This window comes from Rhinolophus ferrumequinum, chromosome 6, assembly GCF_004115265.2.
Source record: "Rhinolophus ferrumequinum isolate MPI-CBG mRhiFer1 chromosome 6, mRhiFer1_v1.p, whole genome shotgun sequence".
Classification (NCBI taxonomy): Eukaryota; Metazoa; Chordata; class Mammalia; order Chiroptera; family Rhinolophidae; genus Rhinolophus; species Rhinolophus ferrumequinum.
The window spans coordinates 73638155-73655257 of NC_046289.1; the positions used below are offsets into that span (position 1 = coordinate 73638155).

At 53.2% G+C, this 17103-nt stretch overlaps 2 protein-coding genes across 2 annotated transcripts; both read right to left on the bottom strand.

Annotated features, from left to right (window-relative positions):
* Nucleotides 1-161: 161 nt before the first annotated feature.
* Nucleotides 162-5211, bottom strand: CIROP (ciliated left-right organizer metallopeptidase). The gene is made up of 14 exons (XM_033109053.1): nt 4550-5211; nt 4332-4416; nt 4189-4240; nt 3734-3877; nt 3334-3459; nt 3057-3141; nt 2743-2888; nt 2496-2670; nt 2244-2313; nt 2069-2165; nt 1691-1963; nt 1272-1501; nt 913-1092; nt 162-404 (listed from the first exon to the last, which is right to left on the bottom strand). Exons 1-14 carry the CDS (start codon nt 4845-4847, stop codon nt 197-199), a joined length of 2169 nt encoding a protein of 722 aa, XP_032964944.1. The 5' UTR covers nt 4848-5211; the 3' UTR covers nt 162-196.
* Nucleotides 5212-13445: 8234 nt separating this feature from the next.
* On the bottom strand, nt 13446-15615 carry CEBPE (CCAAT enhancer binding protein epsilon). The gene is made up of 2 exons (XM_033109113.1): nt 14540-15615; nt 13446-13980 (listed from the first exon to the last, which is right to left on the bottom strand). Exons 1-2 carry the CDS (start codon nt 15047-15049, stop codon nt 13645-13647), a joined length of 846 nt encoding a protein of 281 aa, XP_032965004.1. The 5' UTR covers nt 15050-15615; the 3' UTR covers nt 13446-13644.
* Between the last annotated feature and the right edge of the window lie 1488 nt (nt 15616-17103).

Genomic DNA, 17103 nt, shown 5'->3' on the forward strand with positions numbered 1-17103 from the left:
TTAAAATAAAGAATGAGTCTTTGGAACCATAAATCTCTAACTTTTTTTTCATTGCAAGCCTAGTATAAAGTTGATATCCAGAGAAAGAAGCATTCTGAGAAAAGTAGAACTTAAATGTAGATAGTAGATTGACCTTCCATCCTTCTGTCTTCCAGGAAATGATCTCTGTCCTGTCCCCATCATGCTCTGGTTAACATCACACCTCCCTTATTCCTCCAGCTGGGCCCCTTGTGCCTTGGAGCTCTGATGAATGGTGAGGGGTAGATGGTCCCACCTGAAGAGTAGCTCGTTTCTGATAGGCCACGGTTCCCAGTGCACCCACTAGGATAAGCAGTGCTAGGCAGAGTCCCAGGGTCAGACTTAGACAGGTCATGGAGGGATTATGGCGCAAGGGAACCAGCAACCTAGGAACATAGAGGTAATATTTGGCCTGGAATAATGCCTAGGCTTAGGAGGTGAAGGGCTTTACATTTATAATACATAGAGCTGATGAAACCGTGCTTCATCCAAACAGTAAGCTAAATAGGAAATCAAGGGACTATAGAATCTGAAAGTAGGAATAAGCCAAGATCCAAGTCTTCCAGCAACTTAGATTGTTGGAAGTTCCTGAGGCTTAACTTAGCAGTGAGGGAAGTGGCCTAAGGGAAGAATTAGACTATGGTGTTTAGGTAGCTAGACATGGTGCCTGGATAGTGCTTAAGAAGGCAAGGGGGCTAGGATCCCTGTGTCCTAGAGATGGGGAACTCTACTATTGTGGAGAGGTGTCCTAAATGACAGCCCCGAGGTAATCAGGGATCCTTGTTTTCTGAAATAACCCTATCTAGGACAGTTTACACATGAATGGGTGTTTAATAAATGCAATTTCAAACATCTGGACTCAGAATTTGAAAACAAACCAGAATATTATCTTACTTGCTGTACTCTGTGGTAAAGGTGGCTCCTCCATAATAAACTTCTAGAGGCTGCTTCTGGAGAGTCAGGGTCAGGGCCCTGTGCAGCATACCAACCGAAGGCCCCTGGCAACCAGGGGACTGCCACATATGCACGCTGAACACCAGACCAGAGGTAAGTGAGGGGCTGTGGAAATAGCACCTAAAGGGACATTTGGATCTCTTAATGGAGGTCTAGTCCCTGGAAAAGTATATCTCAAAACAGGTGCAGGCTTAGGAGTGGGATGAACAGAAGGTCTCCAGAGGACAGTTGTGAAGTCAAGGACTTAAGCATTCTCCATGGCCCATCATGTAAATCCTCAGCCTGAACCATCCTTTTACCTGCCAGTGCCTCCTCTGCTCACCAGAGCCTGTAGGACTGCTTCAGCCAACTCTTCCCGTTCTTCCTTCCCCAGGGAGTGGCCTGGGGGCCCAGCTAATCCTAAAGACAGCTGGAGTGACAGGTCTTGGGATGCAAGACTCACAGGTGGGGCAGTACTAGCATCTGTACCTTCATTAGTCTGGCACAGCCGACCCCGGGGACAGAAGAGAAGACCGTAGTACCCAGGTATCTGCAAGGAAACATGTAGCAGGGTACGGTTAGAGCCTCTGTTAATTGCTCAAGCCCTCCGAAGGAAAACGGACAGTCATGGGCTCAGTGGGTACTTAGTAAAAAAATGACCATAAAACAGGTTGGATAGCACCACTATCCAAACTCCTTTTTGCCAGTGTGCTACAGCTATTTCACCTACAACACCCACCTGAATAGCCTTTCCTGGAAGACATGAGGCCCAGGGGGATCCCTCCACCTGAACGTTGTAAGCCCCCCTCTCTGTGCAGTGATGTAAGTAGCATCGGCCAGTGAGCGCCACTTCCTTCAGGTGTGGGACGTGAGAACGCTGCCGGGCCTTGTCCCCAGGGAACAGTTGTGACGTGAGGTTGGCAAGGAAGCAACGACTCTGGGAATGATAGATCTCCCCGTGGGGATTGTCTGCCCCAGGTGGGAATCCATTTTCCTTCTTCCAGCATTCACTCTGAAGGGCAGGGCAGAAGGTAGAACAGTGTTTGTCTCGATGCCTTGGAAGTTGACGCCTCTCCAGGCCCACTCGTTTTCACTCTCCGTTCTCTAGTCTACTCACCCTGTTGGCCAAGGGCTTGTACATGCGGCAGCCTTCCAGCACGGGGTCTGAGGAGCAGCTTCCCTTGTCCAGGTGCAGGTAGTGGCAGCCCAGTCCACTGTGTAGAAGGGATGGTGGAGTGACACTAGAATCACTGACGGCTGCACAGCCCCTCCACCACTCAACACACACACACCTGCCGGTACAGAAGAAGTCTGAGGAGCCAGTCCCACATGTGGTCACCAGGCCAAATTCCAGGCCAGATCCTGCTTGAGAGATAGGAAGAGAGAGAAAGAGCCCTCAGAACAAATGAAGCCCCAAACGTCCCTCAGAGCCAGCTATGCCTACAGCTTCCATTACATCTTAGGAGCAGATCGTCGTTTTTGGCCTCTCACTTCCCCGGAACTGACTCTGGTCATGAATTCTGCAGTTCTCCCTTATTTCTCACCCTGGCCCCACAGCAGCTCCTGAGCAGCACTGTGGTTGACTTGGTACCACCCTGAGTCTTGGAAGGCAGCAAGAGTGATGGGGTCCAGTCGAGTGCGCTGGGTACCGTCGAAGGTGGCAGTCATTATAGAGCCCTGGAGTAGTCGGGCCTCCCAGTGTGAAGACAAGGGGCCCTGCTGGAGGAGGTAGCCAGTCGCCACCTGGCTACTCCCTCCTCCTTCCGTCAGCCCAGGTGTACTCATTCTCACCTCTTCTTCCAAGGGCACACCCAGTGAAACCCCATGCACTCCCAAATGTTTGGCCAGGCTGCGGCTAACAGATGGGGTGGTGACAAGCAGCTGTCCCCACTCATCTCGCCTTGTCACCTGTTGCCTTGTAGAACAGTTCTCTGGAACTGGGAACAGAAAGGGGAGAAGGCCCACCTGAAGAGTAGCTCGTTTCTGATAGGTGAGGAAAACTTAGGAAGGGTGAGATACAATTGGAAGGAAGGAGTTAATGAGATAGTAGTGATTCCCTATGGTTGGCATTGTGGGAGGACCTTTCCCTCACTCCTCTCATTTACCACTGGGTCCTGAGGGGCAATCCCGCCACTTCTTGAAGAGCTGTCCAGAGAAACCCAGGGCATGGAGCAATTCGTGCAGTGTGGCCTAAGGACAAATGAAGGCAGAATGAGGGGGACTAGATTTGCAGCAGGACTGACCAGTCACTCTATAGCCCCTCTGTTCAATCACCTCTTCTTAGAGCTTGAGGGACCTTCTATTCCCTCCTTAGTAGGGTCTCCCCCTTCATGGGAAGCTGAGTGACCTGCCCCCTACCCCAACCTGTCATGCAGCAGTCACCATGACGATGTCACTGTGGCTGAGACGGGGGCTGGTGAGCTGTTGGGTACAGTAGACAATGGTACCAGCAAGGGGTCTGTCTTCGGAGTCCAGCTGGCAGCAGGCAGCATAGGCAATGATAGACGGCTGTGGACCGGGCAGGACAAGGTAGGGGAGGAAAGGAGACAAGTAGGGATACAGAAATCTTCCTGAAAACGGAGGACCGGGGAACTTGGCAGGGGTGGTACCAAGGCATGGCTTAGGGGGCTTTTAGTCCCCCCCCAAACTTCATCAGCATGCTCCAAGTTCCCCCAAGAAAGCACAATTTAATAAAAACTGCTCGTATGCTCTTTACCCCTTCCCATGATATTTAAGATTAAGAGAGGCAGAGCAGGGAAAAGGGATCTGCTTTGAACTTCACCTCTCGATGGCACTTGGAAGTATGGGCAACCCGCACATACAGGAGAAAATCAGTGTTTGGGACCCCAGGCCCGTCTGGCTGGACCAGTTGTGGAGGACCCTGCTCCGGCCACAAGGCATAACCGTGGAGATGGGCATCAGGGATCTAGCAGGGAGTAAAAGGTAACATCTAGATTAGCAGATGGGCGGGGAGGTAGGACAACAAGGAACTGGGTGCTAGGAGTGAGGGGCAGCGAGTCTCTGTCTTTAGTCTGCCTTGGTGTCATTTTGGCACCCGGTTAGAATAGGGAGTTCTATCGTCCCTCCATCTCTGATTTAATAAATTGCCCGGTAGAGAAGGGGCTCAGGAATCTGCATCGCTAGGAAGCACATTAAGTAATGCTGATGCTGGTGGTCTTGGAGGGGTCTGGGCAGGCTAGAGAGCTCAGATCCCCAAATCTGAGAAGTTGCTCTCACCCTCGCCCCCAGGCAACTCTCTCCTTTGTACCCGGGGTTCAAGAGGCTGCACCTGCCAAGAATGAATATCTGTGGGTGAGCTTGAGACATTTCTGGGTATCCTTGAAGAGGTATTGAATACATTCTCAAAGACGTGAACTCACCTGTGATAGTTTGGGGTACGTGGGTCTCCCCAGACAGCATGGCAGTATTGTGCAGGGTCTCGACTCAGAAGCAGGGGTCCTCGCACTGGAGGCACTTAACAAGGTGAGAGGTCCGTTTCACCTCAACAGCTTAGAGTACCAGTTCCTCTCCTGTGGTGGTCTTCTGCCCCCGGCTCCCTCTGACCCTCAGCCTCCCTGACTCCTGCTCTCCTACTCACCTGCTAGGATACCCTGGAGTCGCTGGGCGGCCTCGTTCACTGCGGCCAGCACTCGGGATTCCCCATTCATCCTGTCTCTCTCCAGATCCCAACCTCCCTCTGGCACAGGTTCTCTTACATAGCAGGTTTGAATTCGGAGGGGCTGAGGATCACGGGAGCCAGGGAGGGTGAGGGAGGAAGAGCGGAAGTTTGAGGGACGTTGAGGGGAAGGGGGCCTGAGAAGGCGCACCGACTTCTGTGTCTCATCATGTAGACATCTGCTTGTGGCAGCCCCCAGGAGAAGCAGCGACAGCAGCATCTTCTTCCTTCCAGTGTCTTCCTAGCTTGCTCTGGATGCTGTCTTCTGCTCCCTTTTCTCGGCCTCACTTACTTGTGACTTTCCTTTCTTTACCATCTCTCTGCATATCCCCTCTACCACTTTTGCTTATTTTTTCAAGATTTGAGTGTTGTTGACTAACTCTACAGTTCCTGCCAGGAGGTCGGATGTGAGCCTCAAGGGCCAAAGTTGCCTCTTCCGGGAAGCACCAGAGGTGAAGAACTGGAGGAGGGGCAGTGTTATTCCCCGGCCTCCAGTAACCTTTGCAAAGAGGAGCCTGCCCCATCCGCGAAAGAATTCTCCTAACCCTCTTCCATATCTCATCTTAACTCCCCTGATGTTCTGAGTGGACAACCTTGGAACCTTCCTAAAACTGAAATACAGGTGTTAACATAATGGAGTGTGTGTGTGGGTGGGTGGGTGGGTGGCTGGGGGAGAGCGGGGTGGCGGGGGGCAGGGTATCCTTTGCTTCATATTGCCTGCCTAACTCATGGAGAATGGCAAACAAGGTTCCTGTACTTCACTAGCCACATATAAGAGCTGGGTAGACTCTAAACTAAGATGTTAGGCCTCTCCTCCATCTATGTAGGGAATTTAGTAGGTGCTCAACAAGTATGTATTGGTTGACTGACATCTCCAATGAGAGTGTGTTAGCTCTGTGAGGCTTCACAGAAGCCATTATAGGCATGCCAGGGAGGGAAAGCAAACCTTTTTTTTTTTTTTTTTTTTTTTTAAGGAGGGCGCAGCTCACAGTGACGGTGCAGGTTTCGAACTGGCAACCTTGGTGTTATTAACACCATTCTCTAACCAACTGAACTAATCGGCCACCCCAAGCAAACTCTTAAAATGGACAGAAAAGGAAGATGTTCAAAGATGTTCTTACAGAACTCTTGGAACTCCCTTTGTTTTCTTTGCTCACGCTGTACTTTCACAGTGTTGCCCCTGCCTGGATACCCCTGCTTTCCTGCCTGCTTGGCTAATTCCTACCTTCCCTGTAATTACTCTGGGAAGCCTTTCTTAACACCTTCAGCCTAAATTCCACACCTGCCAGAGGGGGAGAGGGACCTCTCTTCCTTACTCCTAACAGACCGCTGGTCATCTCCTATCACAATTGTTGGCTTCATAGCTCTCCCTTCACATCCCACACCCTTTAAGGGGAGCTTACGTCCTGGCCGCTTTTGTACCCACAGCCCAGAGGGCCTAGTCTTCAGTTTGTGGATGAAGGAACAGAACCTCACCCTATTATTTAACTTTTGAAGGGGCAGATGGGGGGAAGTGACGTAAGGCAACATAGCTAATTAGTGACTGACAAGGCGAGGGAGGCTGAATTTTATACTTTCACATTCCAGAGCTGTGGCTGGTACTACCCATTACAAGGGAGGCATCCAAACTCGGGAGTCAAACCAACTCTGCCACTTTCTGTCTATGTAACTTTGGCCAAGTGCCTCAGTTTTCCATTTGCAAAAAAAAATGGGGATGATTGTACTTGCCTGATAGGGTCGTTATGAGGAGTAAGATTTGTAAAGTGCCGAGAACAGTGTCAGGCTCAGTAAAAACTAAGAGTGCATGTTCTACAGACGCTTGAACTCAGTGGAGAACTATTCTGTTCTTATTAACGTGTACTAAACCTTTAGGGGACTCTTTCTATCTCTTAGACAAACCTAGTCTTTTTCTCCAAGTGTTGGAAGCCTTTTTCTTTTTTCTTTTTTCTCCTGGCTGAGCCAGGCCATCTGGGAACAAAAATCTCCTGGTCAGGCTTTGCCTGAGGGACCGAAGGTCTGTGGCTCTGCAGGTTTTCTGGCCGGCCGCCTGCAGCCGCTCCTAATGCTTTGCTGCCCCCTTGTGGTCATACAGAAGAGGGCACGCCCCGCCAGGGCTGAGGTTCATCCTAACTAGACACACCCTTTGTAGAACTTCATGCCTTCTAGCAGAGGAAGCACAAGAAACACCTCGTGTTTCTTCTGCTGGAATACCCCTTTCTGCCGGAATACCCCCCTTCTGCCTTTGCCTGGCAAATTCTTCTTCATCTTTCAAGATCCAGCTGAGAGGTTATCCGCCTGTTGAGACTATTTCCCAGGCCAAGTTAGTTTGCATATCCTCTGTTTTTCCAATAGCATTTCTTTCACATCTTTGAAGTAGCACTTATACTCTCCTGACATTTAATTTTGTGCTCATGTCCCTGCTAGACTGTGGGCAGGGGCTAGTCTGATTCATCTCTGCCTCTTTGAAGAGGCATGAAGTAGATGGGTAGGTGTAGAGGGATGATGGAGGTGACAGATGAAAAGGAGGACAGAGCAAGGACGTAAGGAGAGAGGATGAGAATACTAATCATTCTATTGAGCATTTCCGTTGTGCCCAGACATCGTTTCAAGCACTTTAGACTGATGTAATCTTGTCTGCACCCTTACAAAATAGGTGCTATTATTGTCTCAATTTTACAATTGAGGCACAGCAAAATCAGTCATTGTGGGTAGTGGTAAACGTGGGATTCGAATCCACAAAGTTAGGTTCCGGAGCACAGGGTTGAATTCACCATGCAAGAGTGATTCTCAAGTGCACAGCATGGAGGAGAAAGAAAGCTGTGGCGAGAGGAACAGGATGAGAAAGATGAGGGTGAGGAGAAAAGGTGGAGCCAAGGAGAGATAATGGGAAAGGAGAGGATGGAGGTGATAAGAGAGGGTGGGGTTCGACAGGAGGATGGAAGTGAGAGAGGACAGGCATGAAGGTGTGAATGGGCCTGAAGACAGGAAGTTAGAGAGGGGTAAGGAAAGAGGGTGTTGATGAGGAAGGGTGGAGGTGAAAGAGGAGGTAGGAGGTGGGAGGCGGAGAGAAGGGGCTGAGCAGAGCAGTCCTCCCAGCTGGAGTGTCAGCCGCATGGCTGCTCCATTCATCCATGCTGACCTCTCAGTTCCTTCCCCCTTTCATCTCTCACATTCCTCTCCATTCCACCTTAGCAAGCCACTTCCAGAGTCATGTGCAGAGCCTTATCATCACCAGAAACTGCAGCACCTATGAAATAACTGAATCAAACATCCCCCTCTCTGATATGATCTCCTTTCCTTATGGTTTGTTTGCTCAAGTCTGCTCACTCAAGCTGTTCTGCGAGCTCAATGAATAACCACTGGCCCTTCCTGTCTTTTCATCTCTCCCCATTTGCCTTAGGTTCCAGGTTCACTACTAAATCCCGCTTCTGTAAGTGCCCTCAGCTCCCCTTTCCCAGGCTGTCTCATCTCCATGTCTCATCTCCCTGGGTCAGCCCACTTGCTCCCGAGCAGCAAAGGACCACTGAAGCAAATCCCCCCAGAGGACAGATTGTTGTCACCGTCAAATTGTCTTCAGCTGGGTGCTCCCAAGTCAGAAATCTCAGCAATCAGCTCCCTCTTCCACTCTCATCAAGTAGTGTTTCAGAACTTCAAGCCTCCTTCTCTGAGCCTGCTGCTCAGTCACTTCTTTCATGGTGAAATAGAAGCCAGCCTCAGCCTGCTGCAAACCTGTCTGCGTCGGTATCTGTCTGCGGCCATCCCTTCTTTCCTGTTGGAAGAGGAATGTCCTCTTCTTTGGAAGGTGGTTCCTCTGATGACCGAGATCCCGTCAAGCGAGATGTGCCCTCAGCCCTTCTGACGGCAGCTCCCCACCTTTGGCCTCGTCTGCCTGCACCTCCCCAGCCCCTGTGACTGGGAAGGACCTGCAGCTGGGGGCCTTTGCACACACTTCTCTCTGCTGGGAACTCCACTTTTTGCCAGATTGATTCCTATTCGCTTTTTAGATACCTGCTTATATGTTACTTCCTCAAAGAAGCCTTTCTTCACACATTTAAATCAAGTGCCTTTGTTAATATCGGTCACAGTCATCTTTTTACTTTTGCCACACAGCACTGCCCACAGTTTAGAATTATATATTTATTTGAGAGATTCCATTTGTCTGTCCCCGTCCCCCACCCCCCCCACACGAATTGGGAAGCCCAAGGGCAGGGACCATGCTCCTTGTTTATCTTGTAGTTCCCATAACAAGCAAAGTGCCTGGCCTGGAGTAGGTGTAGGTGGGAAGTATTTTTTAAGCCAAAGAATGAATGAAGGCAGGCAGGCAGGAGGGAGCTGAGGCAGGAGGAAAGGTGAGGCGAGTAGATGGAGAGTGAGGGGAGAGGACAGTGATGGGGACCGTGAGGCTAGGGATGAAGGGGAGAAGAGGTGAGGAGAGGACCAGGGCTGTTCACTGGGCCTGAGTAAGGCTTCCAGACCCTAAGTGGGCTTCCCAGGAGTTCCGTCTCTTGGCCGTGCTGCTTGCTGCTTGTGAGGTTTGAAGGCAGAGCCGGTGGGCGGGGCTCGGCTTTATCTTGGGGTGCAGCCCTAACCTCAGATGGTGACAGAGCTGGAGCTAGCAGGGGTTTTGCAAACCGTCCCGATTGCAGCAGGCCGGCAGTCTCACTCGGGACAGGCGGGTGGGGCCTGGGCTTATCTCCCAAGTACAGTCCTAACCTCAGATGGTGACAAAGCGGGAGCTAGTAGGCGTTTTGCAAACCGTCCCGATTGCAGCAGGGTTGGATGGCCTGGCCAGGGGGACAGTGCTAGGTGTGGGGGCAACAGGGTTTGAACAGTTTGGGGCTTGGTTAGGGGTAAAGCTTGGCTGATGGGACATGGGGGATGGATCCAATCTATGTATGGCTTGCCTTACCTACCTCAGATCTCTGTTTCTACAAGAGAAGAGGCTACAGCTCTGGAGGTGGGTCTCTCCCTATTAGGCAGCCTTTTTTTCCCCAAGTCCCAGGACCTTCCCGCTGCTCCCTGAAGTCAGAATTTGTGGCCAGTTCCAGCCATTTTCCTTTAAAAATACCCACCATCTCCCCATGGGTAGCTCTGGAGAATTTCTTATGTGCCACTAGAGTTTTTCTAAGGCCAGGCCAGACCTGCTTATAGGAGCAGCTGACAAAGCCAGCCAGGAGTCCTATCCAGGTTGGACCGTTCCCACTTTGGAGCAGCCCAGGCTGAGTCCTGAGAGGAGAGAGGTCTGCCTGCTAGGGGCAGGTTGAGGGTAATGGGAAGTGACTGGCCTGTGGAAGAGGAGGTGCACAGGCCCTCAGCCATCCTTGGCTCTTGTTGCCTCAGCATCTCCTCTACTGCCCCTTCCATCCCGTAGTCCCCTCACTGGCTTGGGGCAGGGTAGGGGGTGGAGGTGAAGAGGCCCCTTTCCACCCCCACAACCCCAACCGGGATCTTGCAACACTGGGATGGGGGCCCTGGGGGCCCGGGCATGTGGCAATCCATGGGGGTGGGGTGCGGTGGGGAGGTGTGCACGGAGCAGGGAGAGCGGCTTTCACAAGCAGCCTCCACCACGGACTGACCTTGGCAGGCTCACCTTGGGCAGCTTCCTCCCTTTTCGTGGTATCTCCAAATAGCCTTTCTTCCTTTGAGGCTTCCCTGGGGCCTGTGATCCTATCTGTCAGCTCAGGACTCTCATCCTGGTGCCCAGGTTGGCTCATGAAGGAAAACCGGGCCCAAGCTGTGGATTGTAAAGCAATAGGAATGCATGTGTGTACTATTTGCACCTTGATTGGCTGGTTTTCCCAAGTTACCGAATCCCCAGGCCTCCAGCCTTTCCCCAGGCAGAGGGCTGGCTAACTGCCCTCCCTTCCTGGGGACTCCTCCTTTCTGCCATCTGTTTTGCCTTTGGTGGGAGCAGAGATATGCCCGCTTGTTCATCCCACCCCAACTTCTTAGGGACTGTTCTCCCCAGCGGAAGGAATGAGCAGAGTTTCACAACTTGCTTATCCCTTTGCTCCTTTCCATCCTGCCAGCTTCCCCTGGGCTTGCTTTCTTTTTCTCGTTCCACTCCACCCCGACCCATATACTTTAGGGCCTTAGCATTTGCTCTCCCCTCTGCTCATGTTCCCCTTAATTTGGCACATCTGCCTCCATCTTGAAGTTTTTTAGGTTTCAGCTTAAAAGTCACCTCCTCAGAGAGGCCTTCCTTGACCACTCCAGCTAAAATAGCCTCCTTACTTGTTTGTTTATGTGTTTTCCCTAATGGGCATATTCAAATGGAGTAATTAGTGAGTTTAATTAAGGTGCTATATAGAGATGTGAAGGAACAGGATGAAGGGAAGGCAGCAAGGAGTGGTGAAGTGGGGCCGGGGGGAGCTGTGGAGAGTCCAGTCCTGTCCGGGAGGGGTGGGGACAAGCACTAAACTTCACTCTCCTGTCCCACCTGGAACACGGCAGTATGACCAAGGAGGTGCAGAGGAAGGCACTCAGCACCCTTGTTTGTTGCCTTTTTCTTCCTGCCCCTTCAGCTAAGAGCTGGGTTTGTCTTGGTTACTGCAGGGCTCTGGATACTTTGCAAGGGTCTGTCACAGGAAAGATGCTCAACACATACTTGTTGAATAAGTTACTTTGGCTGAAACCAGTTTAGGTCAGGTTAAAAGCCTCATTCCGAAAGTGTGGCTTCTGGCTGCCTGTCAGCTCCCCGGGATATGATCTGCCACAGAGGACTGAGGTGTGCCTGTCACTCCACGTCCCACTGGGGCCAGGCATGTCCTTCTCTCCCAGTTGGGCTGTGGCTCTTCTCCAGTCCCGGTGCCAACCACCTGTCCCGAGGAGCCAATGGGGCGGTGGGGGCTGGGAGGAGACACACTTCAGAGCTGTGGGAAAGAAGCATGGGGTTGAAAATAAGTCAAGGGGCAGTGGTCTTGAGCTGAGAGGAGGAAATCCGGAGGTTGAGTCACTCAGCATGTTCTGTACAAACCCCCCTTGTGCAACCCATCCCCCTGGGCTGAAAGGAAGGTGCAGGATTCTCCCAGGCATCCACAGAGACTGGCACCTCCCCCTTCTAAACTCAGGCGGCCCCTGGCAAGTGAGGGAATAAACCACCTAGGGAGGTTCAGATCTGTCTGCCCAAACCAGACTTGGGGCGGGGGATCCAGGGCACAGATGTAGGAGAGATGGTGCCTGAGAGACAGGGAGGTAAAGGCAGGAAAGAGACTGAGCCCTGTGTAAGGCAGGCATGGTGCACACAGATGCCTGGGGGTATGGGAACATTCCCACACTGGGAATGTGGAGCGAGAGAACAGGGAGGCCCCAGGCCCCCGGCTCTCTGTCTCTCAGAAAGTTATTCCCAGGCTTTCTCAGCAGTGGCCCACAAGTCATTAGTGACCTAGGAGAGACTGTCACTAGCCTGAATTGTGCCTCTTGCCTTGTCTCTGTCTGGCATTCCCAATAACGTACGAATGGGATTCAGGTGCCCCACTGTGTGCTGTACACCTCTGAGGGGAGGTGTGAGAGCCGAGGAGAGAGACAGGTGCCCTGTGCTGACAGCAAAGGGACTGAGTGAGCTTCAGGAGACCATCTCTTATCCCCTCTGGCCCTCAACTGCTTTATCTACAAAATGTGGCTCACACTATCTTGCTTGTCTGAGGGTAAAGCCTACCGGATGATCTCTTGAGGTCTTTTCCAGCACCTCTTGAGATCTGTGATTTTATGGAGCTAGTTTTGGTTCTGCTTCTAACCAATTTCATGACTCCGGGTAGGTCCCTTCCCCTCTCTGAGGCCTCACTTTGCTCACCTGCAAAATGAGAAGTTTAGATGAGATCTCTGAGGTCCTTTCACATCTAGCAAAATGGAATAATAACAATTATTCATGCTGACCCTGTGCCAGGCTCTGTTGATCTGTAAACATAACAGCATTATGAGGTGGGGACTAGCAATACTCCCATTTTGCAGATGAGGAAATTGAGGCACACAGAGAAGTAACTGGCTTGAGGTCACACAGCTAATAAATAGCAGAGTGAGTTTCAAACTGAGGCTGTCAAGCATTGTACTATTTTGCTTCTTAGGCGAGAGTTCCGTGATAAAGCAAACGCTTTCAACATGGGGTTTCACTGGCACAGGTGGGTGTCATCCTCCTCGTCATCAATTTTCTCATATGCAAACAGGACTCAAGGCCTTTCCCAACAGATTCATCCCACAAGCACCCAGATCCTCATGCTTTACGGCACCTGAGTCCCAGGGGATAAGGGACAAAGATGGGAGTGGGTGGAAAGGAGCCGTGGAGGCATGTCAGTCTGGTAGACTGAAGCTGGGGATCTGAAGAAAAGGGATCGAGGCTGGATTAAGAGCTAAGGGACCACGGCAGAGCCATGTGCAATTTTCCCTTGGTCACCTGGGACAGGAGCTCCCAGACTGATACCTCAAGGTGAGAGAGAGGCTGGGGTCAGCAGGCCTGGGCAGAAGGGACTGGGTGGTGCCGGATCTCCCTCCAAGCCAGAGCTCTGTTAGGACAGTAATCAGAGGCTGCTCCAGGTCCTGTGGGGTGGGGGTAGAGGTGCCTTCAGTGTCCAGAGAACAGAGTCAGTGGTGGGGAGGAGAGAAGAGAACAGAGTGACGGGCTCACAGCCTGGCCAGGGGAGTTCTTGGGGGCAGATCTGTGGGTAGCAAGTCTGCTGAATATTTGGGAATACTCCCAAATATTCATTTGGGTATGGAATCAAGAGCTACATGTATGCCCTTGGAGTCCCCCATGCCACACAAGGAAACACACACACACACATACACACACACACACACACACACACACACAGTACAGCCCCAGCACTGAGTCATAGTGCAATTTTATTCAGCCACAGAATCATAATGCTGAGGCCTGCCCTCCTCCCTTGCCACCCGCTGCCATTTGTCCATGGTCTATGTCTCAGGCTCTGCCTGTGAGGGGCTCTGGGACCCCAGCAGGGTGGGGGTCCCCAGGGTCAGGCTGGGCCAGGGGGCTGGTGCCCACAGTCTGCCGGCTGGGCTCAGCTGCAGCTGCCCACACCCTTGATGAGGTTGGCGGCCTCCGGGATCTGGCGGAAGAGGTTGCGAAGGGTGTCCAGCTCCTGGGTCAGCTGCTCCACTCGGCTGCGGAGGCGCTCGTTCTCTGCCATGTACTCCAGCACCTTCTGCTGCGTCTCCAGAATGCGCCTCTTGGCCTTGTCCCGACTCTTGCGCACGGCGATGTTGTTGCGCTCCCGCCTCAGCCGGTACTCCAGGCTGTCTTTGTTCACCGCCTTCTTGCCCTTGTGTGAGGAGCCAGCTGGGGAGGGCGCCTTGAGAAGGGGGCTGCAGGGCGGTGCGGCAGCGGCCAAAGGGGCCTGGAGGGGAAGGTACAGAAGCACAAGAGGTGAGGGCTGGCCAGGAAGCGGAGTGGCGACAGGGCAGGAATGCCTGAAGCCAGAGCTCCCTTGGGCATCCAAGGGACATGGGATCTAGAGCCAGCTCCTGGCTCCCAGTCAAAGCAGCCATTGCTTTGCCAGATGCATGGGGTCCCTGCTCTGACCACAACTCTCTTTCGTGTTCCCACGCTCTCTGAGGACACTTCAGTCTCCTGTTCTATGATCAGCAGGCATTTCCCCTTCGTGAAGCCGGAGGTAGAGAAACAAGAGCAGGGGGCTGGTGGGCAGCGGAGAAGCTGATGGTGGGGGCGCTGAGGTCTGAGTAGGTCAGATGTTCACAGGGATTGCAGGACACAGTGGGGTTCAGCGTGGGAGTGAATTCACAGAGAAGCAAAGCAGGGTCATGGTTGGGTGGTGGGCACAGAGGGCTTCGGGGTGGGTCATTTTCACAGAGCAACACCAAACACAGACCCGTTAAGAATTAAAGCAGGAAGCTCTCCAGCCCCCCGGAAGGCAAGGAGAATGGACCTGCTCTTACCTTGAGGACGCGCAGGGGCTGGCTGGGTGCTGCCAGGGTTGGGGGCAAGTGCATGGCTGTCTGCCCACAGTGTGCCACTTGGTACTGCAGAGGATTGTAGCCACTTCGGCTGGCCCCTCGGCTGCCCTCGGGCCCCCGAGGCTCCTCCTTCACGGCCACGGCCCTGGGGTCGTAGCTCCCTGGGCTGCTGTAGATGCCAGGCCCCAACGCTTTCCTGTCGGGGCCGAAGGTATGTGGAGGGTAGGCGAAGGGCCGTGGGTCAGGCGGCAGGTAGTGGGGGAAGGCAGGGTTTCCGGGGCCCTTGAGGCCTCGGGCCTCTGGTGCTGGCTTCACAGAGAAGAGGTCGGAGAGGAGCTGCTCCTCCCCAGACTCGATGTAGGCCGAGAGGTCGATGGAGGCCTCATGCTCACACATATCCCCCAGCTCCCCGGGCCCCACGCGGCCCCCTGAGAACTCGAGTGGCTGCTGGCCAGCCCGGGGCTCACACTCGTAGTAGGTCCCGTGGGACATGGCCGGCCCGCCCCCTGGGCTCCCCGCCCCTGAGCCCTGCTCTTGGGGCACCCGTGGGATGCTTGGCCTGCCCTCTCTCTATCTCCCCCTGCCCTAGATCTGCCCTAGATCTGCCCTCTCGGTCTCCTCTGTCACCCACTCCTGTGTGGCCTCTCTCCTCCCTCCTCTGCTGTTTCCTTTTCCTTCCCCTGTAGTCAATGCCTCTTTTCTCTTCCGTTTTTTTCCCCCTCTCTCCCTGGGGTGACTCAGGGAGGGGCAGGGCGCACCCCGAGGGAAGGATGCAGGCCTTAGAGAAATGGGGCCCCGGACTATTTAGCGGTTGGGGCACGCTTTGGTCAGGGTCCAAGCCAGAGTTCTGAACCTCCCAGGAGCTGATGCTTCTGGGAATGCCTCTCCAGTCCCTGTCGAGTCCAGGGGATTCCAGAGTCCTCGCCGAGGGCAACACCTCCCTCTGAGTAGCCTCCTCCCTCCGACTTCCAGAAAGTTCTTTGCAGAATGAGGTGGCAAGTCAGAACGAACGGAGAACACCCTCCTACAGTGCCGACCCCCAGCCTGGGCTGAGCTCCTCCCTTGACACGCCTCCCTCTCTGTACCCCCAAGGGCTCCACCCCCCCCCACCCAGGGGCAGTCCGTTCCTTTTGTAGCCCCACCTCCCAGGTCATCCTCCTGGGTGCATGCCAGGGGGAGTTTAAGGGGTCTAGGAAGTCGTGATAAGTTCTGGGAGCAAGCCATACATGGGGCATGTGTTGTGGCGTAGAGCATGCTTATTTGCTAGATTTTGCACAAGATCTGTGCAATAGCCCAAACCCTCATGTGTTGCCAGCCCTGGCTGGCTCTAGCAGCCTGGCACTGTCCCTGAGTGCCTGGCTTGGCTGAAGCCCCTGGGCAGGACTTGGGCTCTGTGCCCCAGGCCCAGGCAGGCTGCTGCCCCAGGAACCAAAAACTGCACTCCTCTGGTGGCTCCAGTGCCTTTCTCTTCCAGCTGTGCTGTGCTGCCAGAGCCTCAGGCTGGCGCACTGCCCTGCTCTGGTCCTGGGGCTCTGCCCAGTTTCCTGTGCCCGGCCGCAGGGCTCAGGCACTCGCTATAGCTCAGTTTGCTGTCTTCCCTTCTTCATGGCTGTTCTCTGACCTTGATGTGTCTCTTGGGTCCACTTCCTCTTGTGAGGCTTGAGAAGCCTTGTCTTTTGTCATCACCTCTTCCTGGGTCTCTGTTTCAGGGTCTACAGGAGAATCCCAGGGCTTGTTCTCTGCACTTTTAGTCTCATGCTGGGTTCCCTCTTCCTTCCCTTTTCTTTTTCTCTGGGAACTCCCCACTCCCTTCTGTCAGAGGCACTGGCTGTGACCCTGCTTTCACTTGTCGAATTTCATCTACTATAAAAGGAACTATATGTCCAGTGACAAGGAAAGGACACATAGAAATATATCACTGGCTCTTTTGTCACTAGCAACTGCTGTGGGTACCCTGTAGGGAGGTGGAAGGCTTTATAAGGTAGGCACACCAAGGGCCAGGCCACAGCGGGGCAAATGCAGAGGGGATATGTGTAGCATTGAACACTAAAAGAAAGTATGCAAATGTAGACAGGGCTGCCTACAAGTGAGGCAAGTTACCCCTCTAGTTAGTATCCTCTCCCTCCCTCTCTCCTCCCGCACTACCCCAGGAGCTTTCTGTGCAGGGCTTGAGGTTCTTTCTCTGAAAGCCCTGACTTGGCATGGGAAGATCTGTGTGCATCCCAGAGACAGATCTCGGGAACCAGGAGGGGAGATTTCTTCCGCCTTCTCCTGATTTCTAAGGACCCTGGGCAGACAGGTACCACAGCCAAGTTACTTCAGTTTGGCAGCAGTGCCTCTGTTGACCACCAGGTGACAATATTGGTCCAAAATTGAGGACTTGAGGGGCCGCGGTGGCCAGGAAGCAGGTGGACAACAGAGGGCAGCCTCCCACAGCCCTGGCACCCACGAGACAGGCTGAGTCTGTAGGGAAGGAGGAAGAGGAAACATGGCTGGGATGAGGGCTTGCAGTGCAGGCACAGAGAGAGTGGGCAGGCTGAGAAGAC